This window comes from Apodemus sylvaticus, chromosome 1 (assembly GCF_947179515.1).
Source record: "Apodemus sylvaticus chromosome 1, mApoSyl1.1, whole genome shotgun sequence".
In the NCBI taxonomy this organism is placed as follows: domain Eukaryota; kingdom Metazoa; phylum Chordata; class Mammalia; order Rodentia; family Muridae; genus Apodemus; species Apodemus sylvaticus.
This window is the reverse complement of record NC_067472.1, coordinates 134517515-134533125: the sequence shown is the minus strand read 5'-3', so window position 1 is coordinate 134533125 and position 15611 is coordinate 134517515. Positions and strand designations below refer to the sequence as shown.

Below are 15611 nucleotides of genomic sequence, written 5' to 3'. Positions count from 1 at the left end.
TCCGAGCTTGCCCAATAGTATGTCTCAGTATGGACACTGCTGCACGGCATGGCAGCTGGCCTGTGTGAAATGTTCTTTCCCGCTGGTATAGAGTACAGGAAGTGTTTCCTTTAAGGAGGGAGGGCCCAGTCTTTTCTGACTTTGGTTCTGGTGGATTTACGCTCTGTTGTTCAAAGAGAGTCCTAGGTGAGGGAGCTGCATTGGAAATGGTCCTGGCTTCTGGCGGGAAGGGAGCTGGCCCCTTCCAGAAAGAGCTGTATCCACAGGTACATGCAGAGGAAGCCTTAACTGAGGGGTTGCTGGGGTTCTGAAGCTAGGCTGCCAGCTCCACAGCCTAACCCTGTGCCTAACTAGTCACCCAAATTCTGGCCCGCCCTTCCTCAGTTCCTCACCAGAAAGGCTAGTGCTGAGAGCTGAGAAAGCTCATAGACATGCACAGGCCAAACGCTACGAGCCTGCTAGTAATAACACGCTGAGGGCACAGCACATCAACGAACCGTGTTGATGGTAATTTACCTGTGTGTGAGTGTATGTGCATGTATGTGTATATATGTCTGTCTATGTGCATGTATGTATATGTTCATGCATGTATGTGTCTTTATGTGCATGTATGTATATCTTTATGTGCATGTATGTGTATATGTGTATGTGTATGTATATGTGTGTATTGTATGTATGTGCATGTCTGTATGTGCATATATGTGTATATGTGTAAGTACATGTCTGTGTATGTGCATGTATGTGTATGTATGTGTATGTGGGTACACATATGTACTATGTGTATGTATGTGCATGTATGAACATGTATATGCATGTGTATGTCTGTGCAGTATGTGTGTGTGTCTGTATGTCTGTGTATGTGCATGTATGTGTATATATATGTCTATGTATGTCTGCGTTTGAGCATGTATATATGTATGTGTGCGTGTGTGTGTGTGTGTGTGTGTGTGTTGCTCAGAAGAATGAAGCTGAGGACGGCATGTCTCCTCATCCTGGCCTTGTAGTCTTGTGCCATCCTCTTGGGTCTAGCAGTCTCAGCCATCTCGTGTTCCAGCAGCCAGTGTGTAGCCAGCATCTGCTCAACAGAGCCTCCTGGACCAGTTCTGGCTTCCCTCACCCCCTCTCTCGGCCTGCTTTTCCTTGTGGGAGGTGCTACGTCATGTTACACATTTATTTGCTTCCATGTGTGCTATGACTTACTAGGACTCCTGGGGTCCTGCCTCCCAGTAGTTTTCTGAGGGAGTGGCAATGTTCTGTGTGTCCCTCACATGGAGGGCACTAGAAATATAAACAAGGAAAACTGATTTTGCAGACTGTGATAGATGGAGGCAGGCCTCCATTAAGACCTTTGCAGTATTTGTTGTTGGAGTGCAGCCCTTTGGGGTCCTCCTGTGTGCTAGGAGGTCCTCAGTCCTCCTAGTCTAGGTGGTCCAGACACGGATGGAAAAGACTACTGTTTTCTCAGGAGCTCACTGCAGGTGAGCTAGTGCAGTAGAAACAGTTTATAGAGAATGATGAATATTCAGTGTACTATCATGTGTGGACATGGGCCATGTCCACATACGTTACACCACCTAACATTCATGACATCATTTTCTGTTGATTGTGTATGTGTGCTTGTGGGTGTGGAATCAGCAGGGCATAGCCTAGCCTCTCTCTAAGCACATCTTGTAGCCCTCCTTTGGGGTCTTATGGTAAATCACTCAGGCCCACTTCATGCCTGGTGCCTCTGCATTCAGTAACTGCCAGGTACACAGCCACATTCAAGTATGGAGAAATCTGAAAAGGCTTCATCATGGGAGGTCCTCAGAATCAGCCAACACAACCCAAACATTTCATAGATATAAACAAGGCCCAGGAAAGGGGGAGCAGTCTACTCCAAGTCACGGGACAAATGACCAGTAGAACCAAGAACAAGCTTCAGAACCCACACTGGGAACTGTGGGCTGGACCCTTGCTGTGGCTGCTAGCAATTCTCTGTTCATTCAACCTGGGACCCCAGCCCTGTAGGATAATGCCAACCATGTTCATTCAGGGTGTATCTTCTCTCCTCAGTGGGGAGTAGGGCTCAGCATGGGAGGCTAACTGTTGAAACTCATTTGTATCCAAGTACAGGGCCCTGACCTGCAAGAGCTGTGCTAGGCCAGAAAGGCTCCCTCACTGTGTCTGTATTCTGGTGGGGAGCTGAGCCTGAGAGGATGCTGTGTCCTCTACTTTAACAGCTGTCCCCCTATACCTCACCTCTCTGGCTTCCAGTCAGACAAGTTCCCATACACTTTCCTTTTCAAACCCTCCTTAACCAATCTTTAAACTGGAGGGTTTAGGAATGGAGGGACAGAACTATTGGCTCTGCCAAGCACAGAGAGACCTGGTCAAAGAGAACAGATGTGTGTCATGTCTCAGATTTCTGCCAGGACTGGAAGCAGTTTGGGATGAAACTTGAGGCACCATGTGTCCTACTTTTGTTCAGGAGACAGAAATGCCTTGTTTCTGAGTTTGTATGGCTTGAGGGTCAGGTACCAGGGCCATTGGTAACTGTCACAATATCCCTAGTGATGGCAAAACAAGAGCTGATACCATAGAGAAAATCACTGTTCAGTTTCTTTATTACTTTTTCATTACCTAGGTTTTGAGGTTTTTGACTCCAGGATTCTAAAGTTACAGGTGGAACACCGCCTTCTAGAGTCGGAAGTTTTACCGCCCTGACCCCAGAAACTATCCATCCAGATTGTCTTAATCCCTTTTGTACCAGGTTCTCTTTAGTGTTTTCAGAGAACAAGCTGGTTCTGTAAGGGGCCGGACAACAAATATTCCCAGCTCTGCGGTTTGTATGTGCTCTGTATTGCTTTAGCAAAAACACCCCAGCTTTGCCCAGAACACTATTAGCAGGGCGAGGGTGGGCAGGAGTGGCCGTGTTGTAATAAAGTTTTACTTACAATACATGCTAAGGGTGGGTCATTGTCTGCCCACCTCTGTACTCTCTCTGTGATTCCCAACCTTAGATAGAATCCAGAATCACTTATATTCTCTGGGTCGCACAATGCCCTTGTCCTGTCCTGCAGGAGATTTAATTGACTAGATGTACATTGTGGTGGGAGGCAAGGCTCCTTGTGATGGCTAATCTTCATCGTCAACATGATTGGATTTGGACACACACCTCTCGGTATGCCTTTGAGGGACTTTGCAGAGAGGTTTAACTGAAGAAGGAAGTCCCACTATGGGATGTGTTATACTATCCTGTGGGTTGGGTTTCCAGGCCGGACAAGATGTGGAAATGAGCTGAGCAAACATTCACCTCTGCTTCTTAACTGTGGATGCAGTCTGACCAGCAGCCTCATTCTCTTGCTGCCACGCCCTCAAACCCTGGGCTGCCAATGAGCCCTTCCTCCTTTAAGCTGCTTTTACCTGATGTTTTGTCACAGCAATGAGACAAGTCACTAGTGCTCTCTCCAAGCCATTATGACAAGCAATGAAGGCTGAGAACAGGTTACACACAATTAACGTGGCTTGTTTCAGTCACATTAATATACATCCATTTACCTGCCACTCAGCGCCGTAACCCTTGCTGGATATTTACCTTATGACAAAGCTGTGTGTGTCAATCTCCTGGCCACAGCCGCTGTTCAGCAAGACCCCCGAGTTGCCCACGATGGCACAAGTCTGGAAATGCTTGTTCTTCAGAGGTGAGGTTCTGGGGAGGAGTTCATAGAGGTTCTGGGACACGTTCATTGTGCTGTCTCGATCAAAGATATAATGGATAATGTCTCCGGGCTTCAGGGTCCCCTTGAGGACAGAAATATCCTTCTCTGCATCCAAGAACTTTAAAATTTGCTTCCTGTGAAAACCAAATGAAGAAAGTCTCCATGCTGCTAGGTGAGCTGTGCTGCTCAGATGTTCTATCCCGTGTCACCCTGTATGGATGCTGCAATCCAGAAAAATGGTGTGCACACCCAGAGCTCAGGAATGCTCTCTCTAGGCTTTATAGAAGTCCCTAGAGCAGCGGTTTTCAATAGTCCTAATGCTATGATCGCTCGTTACAGTTCTTCATGTTGTGGTGGCCCTCAGCACAACATGATTGTTGACCCTAATTTTTTTTTTTTGTTGCTACTTCATAACTGTAATTTTGCTATTTCTTTTTTTAAAACTCTTTTCTTATTAGATATTTTCTTTATTTACATTTCAAATGTTATCCCCTTTCTTGGTTTCCCCTCCAAAAACACCCTATCCCCTCCACCTCCCTCTGCTCACCAACCCACCCGCTACTCTTATGAATCACCATGTAAATATCTGATGTGGTCCCTGACCTGCCACCCTTGTGAACAGGTGAACCCCCAAAGGTGCCTCAGCTCATAGGTTGAGAATCACTGCCCTAGATGGGCTGGGGTTGCATAAATAGCAGAAAATCTTTTTTACTGGGCAAAGGCAGCCCTTTGGCTCACCCTTCATCAAACTGTCAGTCTTAGGGGAACTACCCTCTAACAGGAAGATCTAAAAACATAACGAGACTCCAGAGTAAGGTCTGCCCTCACTCCTCATCGGCCTCTATGTTTCCAGGAAGGCTTCTTTAGGCATGGGGACCGGGGAGGAGTGGGAGGTGGGACACAGGTAGATGGATCTGTGGAACTGTGATAGAAAATTACTGCTTCCATCTGTAAGGTCCTGTGATCATGGCCTCCTGGCCTGTGCATTGGCCCACTGTGTAGACTGATGTTACTCCTCTGGCTGCTGTCTCCTGGGGTTTATGAATTGTGATATTCCCCTGGTACAGAAAAGTGTTCCTCTGTGTGTATGCAGAAGAAAGTGATCAAAATACAGCTCTCTAGGTTCCAGGGGAAGTCAGATGTAGAGGGAAAGTTCTAGAATAGCACAGGGAGAGAATTAAATCAAGTTTGGAAAAGAATACTTGTCTTCATGAAATCACCATGAGAATTTACTCCTAACGCAGCCCGTCCCTAGGGGCCTGAGGACCAGCCAGCAGCTCTACATATAGGAACCCAAGGACCTATAGGATGATACCAATAGACACATTCATGTGGGAGGAACAATGCTCACATGACCAATAACATTAGAAAAGAACCACGGGTAGCTAAGGAATGCTGAAAGCAGAGAGGCTCACCCCCTAATTGGTTGTCCAATGCCAATTGATCAGCTCTAAAATCATATACGAATGTAAGTAACATATAGACTGAGCAGGTTGTGTTTATATATTAAGGAATTCCTCTCTCTCTCTCTCTCTCTCTCTCTCTCTCTCTCTCTCTCTCTCTCTCTTTACACACACACACACACACACACACACACACACACACACACACACAGAGGTAACAACAGTTAAGAAATAGAGGCCATGGGTTTGAAAGAGAGGGCAGCAGTGGGTACATGAAAGAGGCTTCTGGAGGAAGAAATGGAAAAGGGGAAAAATATTTAATTATATTTTAATTAAATTTTTAAAAGAACTGCCTAAGGGGTTATAGAGATAACACAGTTAGTAAAGTGTTTGTCATGAAAGCGCGATCTTTAGAACCGATATTTAAAAAGCCAGGCACAGTCCCGTCCTGTTCCTGTCTGTAATTTCAGCGCTGGAGAAGTGAGGACACACAGATCTCCAGGGCTCGAGTAGCCAGTCTAGCCTGCTCAACAGGTTCCAGGGGAATGAGAGACTGTCTCAAAAACCAATGTGCCCTGCTCCAGAGGAGCAATGTCAGAGGTTGACCTCTGCCCTCCACAAGCACATGCCCACACACAGATGACAGACAGCATACACCGTCAGTCCCAGTAACTGGGAGGCAAAGTTAGGGGAATGTCGGATTTCAAGGACAGACTGTCCTATAAGTATGTGTATGTGTATATGAAAATACACATATACATATATATCTGCATACATATATACACGTATACATATATACACATACACATATATACATATATATATACATAGATATATATATATATATAGAGAGAGACATACACACACACACATACACACATATAGAGAGAGAAAGAGAGAGCGAGAGATCCAGACAGCCAGGGCTTTCTTGAAAAGTTTCTTAAAAAACAAACAAACAAAAAAACCCACCACCACCACCAAGAAGAGGACAGGATAGTGGTTTCAGTCAGACAGGGAAGGAACTGCATGCTTGGGCCAGCTGATCTAACTGTATCTCCTGCAGCAATAGCCCATTAGAGAACAGGCCCAGGGGACTTGCCTCCATCCACAGAATGCTCGCGCAGCTTGCAGATGTGTGACTACCTGGATGTGCATTTGGTAACACTAAGCCTTGAGCATGCAAAGCTTGAAAGGCATGTTCCCTGAGGCAAGTCCCAGGAGGTTGCATGTCTAGATACTTGGAAACCAGGAAGAGTCTAGAAACTGCGGCTGACACCCGAAGAAGCCTGATTCTGTCAGGCCCCCGGTCAGATGATTAACGCACATGTAGGTTGGGGATGTTCGAGATAGCCAAGGGACAGACAGAAGCCCTTGGGCGTGGCATGCTCCACCCTCTAGCCACTGCACATTAGTGACTGGAGTCTCCAGGAGCTGTGCGGGAGAACCACCTTGGCCAAGTATTTCTTACTTCTTAGCGGGAAACAAAAGCGTTTTATTTACTACACTTCACTAAAGATTATATAACTTGACACGCTAATATCGTTTGGAAATTGCTAATATCCCTTGCAATTACTTACCCCAAAGTATTTAAAAGCAAAGAAAGCCCCCAGAAAGCTCATAAATAAATACCTCTGCGAGGGAATTAATTTCTAACTAATTATGAGAAATTACAATCAATTATTAAATATCATTCCAAATCACTCACAGAATCTTTTATTGTGAATAATTTTGGCAACTAATTGAGTGGAGGGAAATTCCTTTTCCCCCTGGGTGGAGGCATATGATTCCTTCTATAGTGGCTGATGTCTGCAGACTCCTTATGGAAGCAATGGACGGGTTTTCTTCACAAATGGGGTATGGTTGCGTGAATCCATGTGTGTGAGTGCATGCATGTACGTGCACATGTGTACACATGAATGTGTATGTCTCTACTCCTCACCTTTTTTTTTTCAGAGTTCCCACAGAAAAGGGCCAGAAGGAGCTGCAGTAGGTAGGTTCTGGCTATAGGATTTTACCCTTAGGTGCTATAGTGGGGAGCATGGAGTATGGTGACCACCCTATAGATAGGGCCAGTTCCAAATCTCTGGGACCCGTGGATGTGATTATACTCAGAAACAGCGTTTCTCAAGATTAAGGATCTTGGGATGAGATCATCTTGGATTCCCTGTGGTTTCTAAATCCAGGGACCACATCCTGTGAGAAACGGAGGATGAGGTTATACTGACTCAGATAACAGAGACAGAAGAGATAGATGTCAGGGTGATGCAGCCACAGGGGCACCTGCCCCCCCCCCCCCTGCGTGCGCGAGAAGCCAGCAGAGGCAAGAAGAAGGCTTCTCCTAGAGCTGCTGGGCAGCGCTCAGAACACGGCCTTCTAGAACTGTCTAGGGGAGAAAAACTGCTGTGGCTTTAGCCACAGGAAGGTGGGGCTTGCTGCCGTGCATCTGTCTTGTCAGTTCCACGAGTCCCAGATGAAATGGCCTGGCTGTTAGGACAGTGCAACAGGGGCAAGTCTCACCTAGGTGGCCCCCCAAAAAAGGTGCTGAGAAAGGGTGGTCCCCACGGCAGCGCTTCCGGCTGGCCTCTCAGTTCCTGGGTCCCCAGATAGCAGCATTCTCTAGTCCTATGCTTGTATTGTCTCTCCGTGGAACATCTAGAGCTAGGGCGCTAGGGCTAGCGTGGAGCCTCCAGATGTGGCAGCTCCCGGCCTCTTGCTACATTGTATGTTGCCCTTCAGCTTTGCTTCAGCACGCTGCTGCCCTGTGGGATTATCAAGCCTTTTCTCACGTTGCCCTGTTGCCTCTCCCCATTCTCTATCTTCTGTTCAATTCTCTTTCATCCCTAATCACAAATACCATATTCAGACTCTGCACATGCAGGATGCAACGCGGCACACCTGACAAACTCCCACTTATCCTTCAAAACATATCGCCAGCCTTCCCTAGTAGCCCTCTTGGACCCCTTAGAAAATGACTAACTCCCCTCAGTGCAATCTCCTTAGCTTCGCATATTTGCAAGATATAGTACTGTTTGGTGTGAACAGCCTACTGAGTTGCCTTTGCTTATTTTTATATTTTTCTGCCTAACACGTCTATTCACACCAGCAGCCCAGGTCCCACAGCTCAGTGCTTAGAGATGAGTATCTGCTGGATCAGTCACAACAGCATCTCAACCCAAAGTCCCAAGGGCTGAAGTTATCCTTCCTTTCCATGTCTACCACCCAAGGATGACTGCTAGCTGAAGGTGCCAAGGCCGGATGAAAGCATTTTTCTGGCTTAGACAGGTCACTCTGTCTTTGGTCCACCAGATGTCAGGTCAGCTCTCTCACTATAGTTGTGTGTTCTCATGTGAGTGGTGGTGAGGATATAGGATTTCATTCTACAAGGGCTATGGGAGGGGCAGACAGGTAAGGGACTATCATAAACTAGGGACACAAATATCAGATAGGGACAAACAAGAAGCAACTCTGTATATCAGAGAAAGAGGCACCTGTAACCTGAGCTTTCTGAAAGCAAAAGTCCTGGCCAGAACGGAGGACTCTGTGAGGTAGCTCCACCCACAACCTCCCCTTGTCCACGTGGCTACATATCCACACAGGGCGTGCGGCTGGGCTTGTCCCAGGTTTTGGTATTTCATTGATCATTCAATAGATGAAAGCCGTTTCCTCAGGAGGGATACAGTTTATTTCTATCCTGGCTTCTGTAAATAATAGAGAGCAGAAGTTTGGTGGCTCATGGTAAAGAAGGCCAGGCCTGCCCCTTTCTCTCTTGTTCTGTAGTAACCAACCGATACCTGATCCTCAGAGAGAGCGTCTGGTTGTGTCTCCATCTGGACGAGGCTGGCTGGACGCTGTGCTTAAGGCTTTCATTACTTCTGTCAGCCACAGCTGGTGGTGAAGAGCCATTTATTACAACTTCAGCTCTGGAAAGGGGGAAAAAAACACGAAGATAGACATGATCTGTGAGCTTTCCCATGACACGTCTAATAGCTCTGTTTTTGCACGGGCTTGAATGTAAACTTCACAAGAGCAAAATTGCTGTTATTACCTGAGAAGGGAAGTCCATTTATCTCCTAGAATGCACGAGCTTTCTCCCTCAGGAATAGCCTACAGACGTTGGTTCTTAGAAACAGGAAGTGGGGTTCTACAACTGCTCTTCCCTCCCTCCCATCTCTGCTTCAAGGGAAATAGGTACTGTCTGTCAGGACAGTACAGTTTCCTTTCTTAGCTACAGTGACGACTTCTCACATGGGGAAATCGTAAACTATTACGTGCTGGCCCACGAACTTAACAAAGATAGCTAAGCCCACATAGGTCCACGCCCTCGTAGCCTGTCATCTCACCTTTTGTCCCTCCTTCCTGTCACTTTCTTCCTTTTAAAACTTTTTTCAAATTGTGTGTGTGTGTGTGTGTGTGTGTGTGTGTGTGTGTATGTGTGAAGGCGAGAGGACAAGGGGCAGGAGTCCAGTCTCTCCTTCCACCGTATGGATCCTGGGGATCGAACTAAGATAGTGAGCCTTTGTGGCAAGTGCTTTAGATCACTGTGCCATATCATTGGTCCTTCTGTCACTATTATTTTGGTGATAGAAAAACATCCACCTATGATAGAATTATTAGTCTTGTATCTGCCTACCTTACTAGACTTCAAGTGGGGGTTTTTACTCATTCATTTCTCTATTTCATAAGGGTTTAATATAGCAGGTACCCAATAAATAACCACTTGTTGTATTTGGCATTGAAATTGGTCCTGAGAAGCCTGGCGTGGAGGAAGGAGCCAGCTGTCTTTGTATTCCTAAAGCAGCTCACGATGCTGGATATAAACTATCTTTCTGTCTGACTCAGGGACAGCAGGGCTTTCTGAACTCAGACACTTGAAATCTATGCTAGTAGGTTTCTAAGAAACCAGGCTACACTGATATCTTTGAAGACAGTCTAGCAGCCAGCCTGCCTCCTGCCAATGCACAGAGATACATGTGGGTCACGTCCCAAGTTCCTTCTGCCTAGCCGGCAGCACATTCTTCCTGTTAGAATAATAAGTGGGTTTGTAATGCTGAATGCTATAGCCTTTGAGAGTTCAAACCAAACACCTCTGTCCTCTTTATTTTATCTTGGAACAACCAAGTTGAAAAAGATAAAATCCTGCTAGCGATGCCTGAACTCAATACCCTGTTTTGCTTTATTCAGGTAGAGAACAAATTCTTTTAGGGTCTAGCCTGTGTGGCACACTTGGCCCGTGTGCACCTCCGTCTCTCCACATTCCTCCCTCCTTTGCTTTTCAGCACTTGTCTGGTAGCTTTGAAGAGGATAGACCACACAGCTTTGCAGAGGATAGACCATGAAAGGATTCAGAGGGTGGCTCATGTACTTTATCTAGTACACAGGCTTAAGGGAACTTACAGAAGAAAACAGAAAGTCCAAACCTCCAAATTTATGGTTTCATGGAAGGAAGCTGAACGTGTCATGGAGAGATTTTTGTGAGCTGCACATCCATGGGAAATGTCCTTACCCTGTGGTCCACAATTTGGATCTTTACAGAAAGAAGACGTCTAAGAGGAACATAGCAGGCTCTGAGGTTCTAGGGTTCTTAAAGGACTACTGTTGTTTCCTGCTGCTGCTCAGGTCCAGGAAGGCTGGTGTGGCTGCATCCTCTCTGGTACTGTCTTCTACGTGTGGCTAAAGGAGGTTGTTAGGGATTTTTCTTAATTGTTCTCTGTCTTAATTTTTTGAGGTAGTGCCTCTCAGTGAACCTGGAGCTCTGCGGTTCATCTGGACCGTCTAGCTAGTCAGCTCCAGAGACCTACCTATCTCTGCTTTCCAAGTGCTAGGATTACAAGTGTGGACCTCTACAGCTGGCTTTAATGTTATTGTCGTTTAATATGGGTCCTTCGGATTGGACACATCTCCTCAAGCTTGTGCTGCCTACACTTTACCCATTGAACTATCTCTCCAGCCCTGGTACTTACTGCCTCCTTATGTGTGGTTAGAGGCAAGAGCAATAAAGTCAGGACCCTGAGTACAGCCGTCACAATCTAAGGCTCCCCAGTATTCACTGGAACTCACGTTAGTAGGAGTGAGTGACAGAAATGTCCTCCTGTCTGGGATGACATAATCTTTCTAAAAACATCATGGCTGGCATCTCATGGATTTAGTCCCTGGTGATGCTCCCCAGAAACTGGGCATTTGGCATGGCATCAAGAAATACTCAGGAAGAAAACTTCTGCCTAGCTATGGAATCATGGAGGCTTGTAGAGGGGACCTGCTCAGATATCTGTAGGTGGCATCTCCAGAATTCTCTTGGGTATAAGGTAGTAAAAGGAGTGAAGGATCCAGGCACTGACAATGACAACATTCTGCTCCTAAGTTCTAGCTATCCTATCTTACATAGCTAGCCTTGCTGATGAGCTTCACCCCTGTGGCGATCTGGGAAGGGGCCTGGCAAGGTCTCTTCAGGACATCTGTCAAACCTACAGGTACATTTTGGGATTAAGTTGCTTCACCTTCAAACTCTTGAACTTCACCCTCAGTCACCACTCTCTGACACTATCAATACATACAGTGACAACAGTAAGTGTCTGATGCATGCATTGATCATCTCAGAAGCTGGCTATATAGAGCCGTATATTCTATAGTTTTAAGTGGCTGCTTTATTAATCTAATCGCACGGGATACTAAGACCCAGAGGGTGAATTTACTTGTCCGAAGCCCTACCTAGACAACTCAGCATTGAATCCAGGGCTGCCTGGCTTCCAAGACTGCTCAGTTCTCAGATTCAATCTGGCTGTTCCTCTTTAAGTTACCATGGAGACTTGGGCTTGGTGGATAGGTCACCTGTCTCCAGAAGGGGACATTTTTTCCATAGAAAGACAGAAGTATAGGGATATGTGGCTTTCTTTATTTCCTCCGTGTTTGCATTTTAGCCAAAAGCTACGCTTCATTCAAAGTGCCATATGGCTGAGGCCTTTAGAGCTATAGAAGCAATGATGGCGAGAACAGTTTCTCTCGCCAGTTACACAGGGTCAAGATTAGACATATTTTACAGGTCAGACACAGGTCAGATCTAAAAAATATGAAAGGATGGCGAATCTGGCCTCTGAATGTTGTGGACCTCTCGTTACCAGCAGCATCAAAACAGGGCATTGAGGAAGTTAAACAAGGACAGCAATTTGAACAGTAGCCTTTGCTCTTGTTTCGGGTCTCACTACCTGCCTCCCTGATCCTTACACTTGGGCTTTGAGACAGAGGTCAGAGCCATGGTGCACTCCTTATTTCATGGAAGATGAAGAGTTAGAAGCACAGGGTGTCTGCAGTGAATCTGCGTTTGTTGCCTTGCAAAGCATCTGCACAGTTGCACCAATCTGCCCCATAGCCGAGGACTGTCCCAAAGGCTTCCAGCCATACATAAGAGTGCTCTTTCAGAATTTAGAGTGCACATCCAATAATTAGAGTTAGCATTACTTAGTTGACTCCCTATGTATTTTAAGATGTCTCAGCAAAGTTCTCGAATGCTTTATTCCCCATCTCAATCCCCAGACAGGCCATCAACTACAATGAAATTGGATTAAAGTCCTAGCTTGCTGGAGGGGCTCCACTGCTCAGCAGAAATCCAGGTTACGAGTAAGTTGGTGGTCCTTCAAACTCTACAAAATGGGTGGGCTCTTTCCCAGAAGGTAACATTTACCCATCTGTATTTCCCATCTCTGCAACCTCTTTAGCCCCATGGACCATTTCATGTGATCTCCCATTGACAGCTCCCCTCAAAAGTGATTAAGGAAATGCAAAACCAAAGAAATGAAACAGATCTATTTGCTAAGTAAGAAGGGCACCATCCAGCAAAGAGGAGAAGCAGATTAATAGCTGCCTTACAGCAAAAACAAATGAACACAAAATCTAATTTACAAACCTATTAGATTTGCTATGTAAGCTGTTCACAGCTGATCTGATTGTACCTCTGCCTCCAGAATTCCTGCAAGACAAAGGAAATGCATTATTTATAAACACAGCTCTTCCTTGTAAAGCCCTCTTCAATCACCAGGAGACCCTAGAGCTCACCTGGGAGACTCCAGAAAGAGAATCTTACTCTTAACTTCCCATAAAGGGCCATGTCTTGGTCTCAGCCATAACCCCGGAATTTTATGGGGATTTGGGACTCTCAGTTCTTCCCATGTCCCAGTTGAACACTTCAAATTGAGGCACCCATTTGAGACTGGTCATAGACCCCTCAGGAGGCTGTCTCCCTTGGTTAACCCACATGATGACATGACTCAGTACAATGTGGCTTTTGCACCATCGTGACTCAGCATCATTCACTCTCCTCTCTTGCCTTCTTTCATGGGTGATGAGATGTTGTTCTTCATATTTACCCTAAACTGAAGACACAAGCAATTCAACAAAGGCAACAAGATTAACTCAGCAGTGCCCCTAGCCAAGTGTGGCAACAATTTACTCTTTAGAGGCAGGATAGGATAACATTAACAGTGTTGCTGTGTGGAATGGAGGAGGCAAGGGACACGTGAAGAGTGAATGGGATTCTTTGTTTTGGAGAACAGGCTCTTGAAATGCTCAAGACTTTTGATCCATTTTTTATTCAGTTGTCAGATTCTGGCCATTGGCCACACAGCTTCTCCTATTTTGTAATTATATTGGCTGGGTAAAGCATGAATATGTGTCCTTGCCTCCACACTTTGTGCCTGTGTTGTAGAAAAGTCATATATGTCTATTTTTATTTACTAAAAATCACCCGGATTTCTAGGATATGTGATTAAGAAGGCACTTTGTATTGCACTTGTAATTTAAAGGTTCTATGGAATCCTTCAGAGAAGGGTTGGTATACAGCAAAGAATTAACATTCCCAGTGAAGCTATGCATTTGGGGATAGGGCACGCGTGTGCACACACATACACACACACACACACACACACACACACACACACACACACACACACACGTGATCTGCTGAGATGCAGTTTCACCCTTATATAATGACAGTCAATAGTCTATTTAATAGCCACATAATTAGAGACAGCAAGAGGGCCTTTAGAATTTCTCCACCATCAAGTTTTACCCCTCAAAGCCTAGTTCTTTATGACACAAAGTATCTTACTGCCCATTCTAATTTAATGTCTAGTATTTAATTAATTAATTATGTCCTCTAGTCTCTCCACTCTCCTTAGAAGGCAGACATCTTCTCCTTCTGATTTGGCTTCTGGTAACATCTCCCAGGTTCCTGTCTGAATCACCTCTGGCTGGCTCCAGGCTTTATCTGGTGTGCTGTTCCTGTATATCACCCACCGTGCCTTCACACCTCACCCAGACCCCAGCCCTCAAAGCAGCAATCCTCAGGGGAAGGAAGAGTTCTTGGGCTAGATAGAATGCCAAACGTGGCAATTTAAAGCGCAGTGATAGTTCAAGAGTAACGAGAGGTTAATGAAACGAAAGAGGTTGTCTAGAAATACCGCGTGTAAAAAATTGATACGTGATGTTTAAAAGCATTACCAAAGAGAAATGAAGTAAATGGTTTGGAATAGTTGCCTAACAATCTTGGAAGAAATAATCTGAGCACCTTCCTGTGGAGAGATAGCAAAATGGACGTCAGATGGGTTTAGCTGGTTCTCCTGGTTTGCATCCTGTTGCCATGAGAAAACATTTACTGGAAACAACTAGGTGGGGACAGGCATTTCGTTCTTCTCACAGCTCCTGGGTACGGAGGAGAGCTGAGGCGGGGACTGAAGGTCCTGGAGGAGCTCTGTCTACTGGCTGGCTCTCCATGGCTTGCTCAGCTGGCTTTCTTAGGTAGCCCAGGGCCACCTACCTGCCCATGAGTAGCACTGTGAACAGTGATCTGGGCCCTCCTATCAGTCATAATCAAGGAAGCTGTACCTACCACAAGCTTGCCTGCAGGCCAGTCTGATGGAAGATTTTCTTAACTCAAGTTCCCTCATCCTGGATGACCCTGGTTTGTATTAAATTGGCAAAACTAACCAGCATATGGATTCTTGTATCTCTGTAACCAAGTTAATGAATTCATCTTTAAAGATGCACCTTTGTCCTAAACTAGACCATTCAGGAAACAGAGGTATGATGTCATAGCCCTGTACTTATTTACACAAAACCATCACTAGGAAAGTATTTATTAGAGGAATTCTTCAAATCATCACCACAAGAAGCAGTGAACATATTTGTATCTCCTTTGGGAAAGACTACACACAAGAGGGAAAGACTTACAAGAAAAAGCAAACATGAAACCAGGAGGGCGTGTGGTAGGTGGGGTGGTCAGGAGTTGGAGTGCGGAGCAGAATGCTGGTGGACCTGATGTAATTACATTGTCTTCATGTATGAAATTACCAACAACATATGGATAACAACTTAAATAAACATAAGCAATGGGTTAAAAATGGCAGGGTATCTATGGAGTCTTTGATGAGGGCTCAGGAGTGTGTGTGAAGGGTACGGAGAAGAGAGACTAGGTTCTGGAGAAAGCTCTGCCTTCATCAGAATCTAAAATGCTGCTTAT

The 15611-nt window shown here is 45.6% G+C and overlaps 1 protein-coding gene across 1 annotated transcript in view; it reads right to left on the bottom strand.

Annotated features, from left to right (window-relative positions):
• Window positions 1-15611, bottom strand: part of St8sia2 (ST8 alpha-N-acetyl-neuraminide alpha-2,8-sialyltransferase 2) — a 73674-nt gene that overhangs the window by 23663 nt on the left and 34400 nt on the right. Inside the window, exons 2-4 of the mRNA XM_052160617.1 lie at window positions 13002-13064; window positions 8896-9024; window positions 3578-3835 (exon numbers count right to left, since the gene is read on the bottom strand). Coding sequence (XP_052016577.1) covers window positions 3578-3835; window positions 8896-9024; window positions 13002-13064 — 450 coding nt within the window. The remainder of the gene's footprint in view (window positions 1-3577; window positions 3836-8895; window positions 9025-13001; window positions 13065-15611) is intronic.